Genomic DNA, 6,485 nt, shown 5'->3' with positions numbered 1-6,485 from the left:
ATATATTTAAAATGTATTTATTTTCAGAAACAGGGACATATCTTAAAGATGAGAACATAATTTCAAATAAAGGGGTTCATTTTAACAAAGTATCTCCTGTTTTCGTCACAAGCTAGCGCTAAAAGGAGCATTCGTCACTGGTGTCTAACCTGTTTTGAAGAAATGTCTTAGAATTTTCCCACTAAATAAACTAAATAAAATTTAGAGCATGAGCACCAATAGTTCAGAGTTTTAAATGTCAACCAAAAATATTTCAGATCAGTATAGCCTATCTACGAAACCTCATTGCATCATTATACTTGCATACATTTGGATTTTTTATATTTTGTACTCTAATACATTTTAATACATTTGGTACATATTAACACAAAAAAAGTGAAGTGAAGTTAATTTAACAAAAAAGGAGAGTGAAAACGAAAAGGATTTAAGGATAACCGCTTAAGGTAAAATATAGAACGATGTCGAGTGTCCACGAGAAGGGTATCAGCTTCAAGGATAAGTCGTCCATCTGGAATCTGAGCATTGATGTTCAGGGTGTGATCGATGCCTTGGACAATCAGCCCATCGTCCACTATCTGAACTTGGAGGGCAACACCCTCGGCGTGGAGGCAGCTGAGGCTATTGGCGAAGCCCTGAAGCAGCATCCGGAGCTGCGTCGTGCCATGTGGAGGGATCTATTCGCTCGTCGCACCAAGACTGAGGTGCTCCTGGGACTGCAGCACCTGGCCCACGGCCTAATGGCCGCCGACTCCCAACTGACTGTCCTGGATCTGGGCATGAACAATTTGGGAACTGATGGCTTTATAGGATTGGATGCCATACTCTGTTCACGCTCCTGCTACACGCTCCAGGAGCTCCATCTCGACAACTGCAGCCTGATGCCCCATGCCACCGATATGCTGGCCCATTCCCTGTTCCAGTTGTACCAGAGCGCCAAGAAAGCCAATACGCCATTGAAGCTACGCGTCATCACTTTGGGCAACAACTCCATGGAGGTGGAAGGATGCAGTCAGCTGTGCGAGGTGTTCAAGGTCATGAAAACGCTCGAGGTTATCGATCTCAAGCAGAACGATATCTTTCTCGAGGGGGTCGACACCCTGGCCGAGGCCTTGGCTGCTAACCTGCAGCTGCGGATCTTCAACATGAACGATAATATTCTATCCGAAGGACTGGAAGGGATCTGTATGGTGCTGCCGCAGTTGACAATGTGAGCTTTCTTCTAGACTATTTAGAACAATAATTTGTTAGTTAATAGCTTATAAAATATTTATAAAATTTTAATTTATTTGCAGGTTGCGTGAAATCGACTTTGGCGACTGCCTGATTGGCAACAAGGGCGCCTTCCAACTGAGCCATGCTCTCTTCAATCACCTCAATCACCTGGAGTTCCTCGACTTGGGCTTCAATCATATCTGTGTGGACGGCGGCCTGGCTGTGGTCAAGTCTTTGAAGAACAAGGCCAATCTACGTTACTTGTATCTGGGTGGCAATTGTTTTGGAAGTCGCGGCTGCCAGCGTATTCTCCGCGAAATGAAGAAACTGCCAACTGCGGCCGCTCTTGGGCCGTTCGATGAAGACGTTTCCGAGGACGATGAGTTCTATGTGGACACTAGCTTCGACGACGAGGAGGGCTTCGATGCCACTGACGATCTCAATGGGCCTGACAAATAGGCAATTCCAATTAAATTTTGTTCGCAATAGCCCCAAATTAATTTCAAGCTATTATTTCTGTCATTATTCCTTTCATTCATATTCTGTCATATTCAAAATTTGCAAAATGTTAACGAACTGATGTACTTGGCTGGTACTCTACTGGCTAGTCACAGTATCGTATAATTACATAATTAAATACGTACTATGTACGTATATATGTACGTTAATATATGGTTTTTGAAGTTATTACTCGGGAGTAGCTTTCAAAGATAGTATTTTAAATATGACCAAGATCATGTTCCTTTCGATACAATTATTTATTAATTATGGAGAAACGGAGATATCTTGTGCCGCGATTTGACCTCTAACCCTGAACCATTCCTGTACAGATTCGAAGGAATCTAAAGCAATTCAATTCGATCTGCTACCTGATTTGATGAAGACATTCAGTTCAGTTTCTGTGATGGGTGGTCCTCCAATCTGTTCCAATTTGTTGCCCGGATCGGGTTTAATTTTTGTGCGGGAACACCTGCATATATACCCATGTACCTGTATAGAGAAGATGTTCTCAAATTACTGACCAAGAACCATTAAGAGGGGGGCAAGATATAACTCTATAGGTAATTAGGGCCTAGAGTGACTGACTCACTCCAGCAGGCCTTTGAGTCTCAATCTCAATCCCGGCCAGAAACTTCAACTCAGACTAATGATGCCCACTGATTCGACGGCCATTCAGGTGGGTGAGAATGATGAATTATTGTTTTCAAATCGAACACAATGCATCGATGCAGACACAGATACAAATACAAATACAGATACAATGCAGTTTCAGATACATACTGTACCATGGTCCAATGCTTTTCAGAACAAATAGAACAAAAGCCAAAGGTGTGCAATATAATTGATTGATATTTAAGCATGGCACTCTCATGAGTTCATTTTGCCAGAAATCAGTCAAGTTTCTAGGTTTCTATATTTGGAAAATGGTATGGAATTACTGCCAAACAATGGTAGTTTTGGTTTAATTCTAAAACAAGTATTGGGATCATTTTAACAATAGAATGTTTTCTCTCTTTGTCTTAATTATTTAAATTTTTATTTAAAGCCATAGTTCCCATCCAGTTCTTGAATTTTGATAACCTCAGTTAATGATAATCCCCGGATGTCATGTCGAAGGAAACCCCTTTATGGCTCCCCTTTTTTGGAACCCTTCTGTTATTAATCCATCATTGAAATACCCTCCAGTTCCTGGCTGACCCCTGACCCGGGGACTAACCCCTTTTTGATGAGCCCCTTCAGCACGGAAATTGTCTCATTAATAGTTGCCAGGAAAGACCAGGAAAGTGGACATGAGTTCTATGAGTTGACCCTTAATGAGGATGAAACCCCTTTTCCGTATCTTTTCCGTGTGGGAAACCGCAAAAATTTGTGGACAAAAACTATGAAAATATTTTAGTGGACCCTTATATTTTGTTATGTGGAAAATATTTGTCCCTTAGTTTTTGTTTATTTGTTTGTTGACCTTTTAGCTCTTGGCGCGTGACTGTGCCCATTTGTTTTCCTTTGTTGCGCACGCGTGCCTAGATTTTCCTCACAGTCGTCCTCATATTAATAGAAGTCTGCCCCCTTTTTGTTTTAAAAACCCATCCCTTCCATCCCCATTTCGTTGGTCAGTTTGCCATTTTCAAAACTATCAATTAAATTGACGAAAATTATTGCTTTTCGGCTGGGACATTTATCTTTCAATATATATAGCGAGAGAGGGTGTACAATTTTAGGGTCAAAGGTTGGCAGAACATCTCACTATTTCGTAACGTCATTCGGACCAGTTTCGCTTCCTGTTGCGTTTCCAACCATTTTATTTGATTTAATTGAATTGAATTTCCATTGAAAAGTGCAGAAAACTCCCAGGGGTGCCCGGGCCCCACGGTGTTGCGTCCAAAAATAGTGTCTGCTTTGACATTTAGTGGGTGGCAGAAATATCCCCGACACTCTAGGGCGGAGGGTTAAAGCCAAACAACAACACGAAAGCCATTCGTTGCATTTAGCAGCTCATAAAAGTGGTAAGAAATATTAAATGTCTTTTCCAAGGGAAGTTTCAATTAGGAAGATCTAAGAACTTAATAGTTTATAAAAGGTTTTTGGATTAGAAGTTTGTGGTCTAACAAACTGAGAAATATATTAAAATTAGAAATCTTTCCTATCTTTTATAATATTATTTCTTTCTTATATTTTAATACTTTTGTTTAATCAATTTTATATTATATTGAAGGCGGACAAGACTTCTATAGATTAGTCTTATTGACATCTACTACTCTCATGTTTTATTTTAATATTTAGATAAAAAACTATATACTAAATGAATAATTTCCCATGCTTATTTTTGCTTAAAAATCCATATATAATCCATATATATAATCCATATAATCCATAAACCAAAAAAATTATGTATATGTTTGCCAACAAATACCTTTCTATTAACAAATATTCCGTAAAGCCACAATCCCCGATAATTGTCGCCAGTAGTCGAGACAGTAGTTTTTCGGATTTTCCGCCTGGCAATTAGCGAGGAAAATGGCCAGAGGGTGGGGAGAATGGAAAAGTCACCTGGCGACAGTCGATCGAAAATCGTGGCATTTGGGAATGTGGGATGAAAATTATCCTGGGCCGCAGCTAATTATGATCCTGTCGCCGCGGGTGGTGGCCCTGAATTCCCGGGCATTGGGCAAGTTTCCCGTATATCGCAGGTCCACGGATTTTTGGCTCATTTGCGGTTCAATGGACGTGTTGTATAAACCGACCAGGGCCGCCCAGCCCAATTTCACTTTTACTGTCCGCCCTCTTTTGTTTTGTATTTTTTTGTTGTTGTTGGTTGACATTTTCCACAGGAGACAGGAGGGCAGGAGAGGACAGGGAAGGCCTGTGAAACCCTTAATTAACTTTCGAGGCCAAATGATATGGCATCTCGTCAAGGGCCGGGGCCCAGGATATGGCCACTAATCCAGGACACCGAGTGGTTCGCTGTTTTGTTTTTCGTTGTTTTGTTTGCCTTGCCGGCCCAGCAATGCGAGCAGGACATCCGAGACGCAGCCAAAGGACCAAAAACAAACAGAACAATGACCACACCCCCTCCAGGCCTCCCCCGCCCTAAAACCCTAGCCCCCCACCAGCTCCTTCTTAATTTTCTCATGTGTGTTTCCTGGTCGCCATGTCGCGTGCCTTTCATCTGCCACAAGCTGTGGGCTTTTTTAATTTATACAAAAAATTAAAAAAATATTCCAATATTAAAATTTAAAAGTGGCATGCCTTAAGTATTTTTTAACATATTTTTCTTTTGTTTTTATATACTTTGAAATATTTTGAAAGCCCTTTACATGCCATAGTTTTAAAATCTACACTGTCAGGAGGATTTAAACATTTTCTATCTTTAAAAATAAAATTTTAGCTATAAAATTAATTTTAAAAATAAATCTTAAAAAATAGTAATAATTATCAAAAATTTGTAATTTAAAATTTATGTAATTTTCTCACAAACCTTTTTAAAAAGATAACTACTTTTATGGCCTCACACTCTTGAGGTTGAATTAACTAAACAAAGATACTAACTAGAGATAGTCTAAGACCATAATAAACCAACCAGTTAGCCCTTAAGGTTAACTCTTAGATAAGGTTATGGCCTAATTAAGTTATAAGATTATACAAGATTTCTGTTTCCCCAAAAACATTTATCTTCCCAGGCACCTTGAGGCTCTAATACGATAGACCTAGACCCTTTGGATGAGAATTGTTCGCCATCGGTTGTTCGGTGAAAGGTCATCAATCAAACAGCGACCTGCCTGGCAATTACCAGCTTGTGGTTATTCCCAATTGCACGATTATTTCTCTCAGTACACAAAACCAAAAAAAAAAAAAGTGCAGGGGAAAGTCATGAATAACATTCGAATTTTACACCCATTCGAGCGTATTGACCACAGACATCCTGGTTCTCCTGGATATGTGTGAGTGTGTGTGTGTGTGTGTGGGTGAGGGTATGTGTGTGTAAGGACTCACCTGACCGAGTCCTTGGATTCCTTTGTCCTTTCGCCAGGCGCTCATTATGCCATGTGGTCTATGGTCTGAATGTGGTGCGGTGATCCGACAATGTTACTTTGAAGCTATATATAGAGGTGGGTATATACATATATATATATATATTACCTGCATGTGGCTATAGGTTCTGCCTGAAGAAGAGGCGAAAAAAAATGAAGGTTGTAACAAAATAATTCCCATGCCCAACATTTCCGGGTTCTGTGCAAATTTTAGGGCTTCTCGCCCGTGCCGGCCGAAGAATGTGTGGATAATGCGTTGCCATTTAACGCATTACTGAGTCCGGCTCCTGGAAGGACTATCAGGTTAGAGACTATCACGTTTCGACTCGAGAATACCTAGTAATGAAAATAAAAATATTAAAGAGCCTAGAACTCTTAAGAGTTAGGAAGAGTTTCGTATTAAAACTTATATTTTTTAAGAAATTAGGCTTAAATATTCCATATTATTTACGAAAGCAAACCCTCTTTTTAAAACCAAAAAATAACCCTTTTTAGATAAATTATTCTTTAAATATATCTCATAATACCCTTATTTTTTAATCCACTAAATTCCAGGGTATTAAAAACAGAGTCTGCGGCTTGGAATTTTTTTTCCGTGCCATAATTATTAGCTTTTGGTTAGATAAGGCGTCGCCTCGTCTGGATAGACACTCTTTGTTGTGGTCATCGGGTTGGGGGTTTTATTTCCATCCAATCCCCGCCAGCTTTCGCCGTTCTCCTTTCAGGCTTTTCTCCCTCCTCCTT

General features: G+C 40.0%; 1 protein-coding gene across 1 annotated transcript; it reads left to right on the top strand.

Moving 5' to 3' along the window:
• The first annotated feature begins 253 nt into the window (after positions 1–253).
• On the top strand, positions 254–1,880 carry LOC6503474 (ran GTPase-activating protein). Its single transcript, XM_001964277.4, has 2 exons — positions 254–1,207; positions 1,293–1,880. Exons 1-2 carry the CDS (start codon positions 459–461, stop codon positions 1,669–1,671), a joined length of 1,128 nt encoding a protein of 375 aa, XP_001964313.1. The 5' UTR covers positions 254–458; the 3' UTR covers positions 1,672–1,880.
• Positions 1,881–6,485: the final 4,605 nt, after the last annotated feature.

The sequence above is a fragment of the Drosophila ananassae genome, chromosome XL (assembly GCF_017639315.1).
Source record: "Drosophila ananassae strain 14024-0371.13 chromosome XL, ASM1763931v2, whole genome shotgun sequence".
Lineage (NCBI taxonomy): Eukaryota > Metazoa > Arthropoda > Insecta > Diptera > Drosophilidae > Drosophila > Drosophila ananassae.
The sequence above is the reverse complement of the archived record's forward strand: the minus strand, read 5'-3'. Positions and strand labels throughout refer to the sequence as shown.

Bases quoted from the DNA above. Each gene is read 5' to 3' on its own strand.
- LOC6503474 (XM_001964277.4), top strand. From the start codon at position 459: ATGTCGAGTGTCCACGAGAAGGGTATCAGCTTCAAGGATAAGTCGTCC. The intron at 1,208-1,292 runs GTGAGCTTTCTT...ATTTATTTGCAG, and splicing joins GTGCTGCCGCAGTTGACAAT to GTTGCGTGAAATCGACTTTG.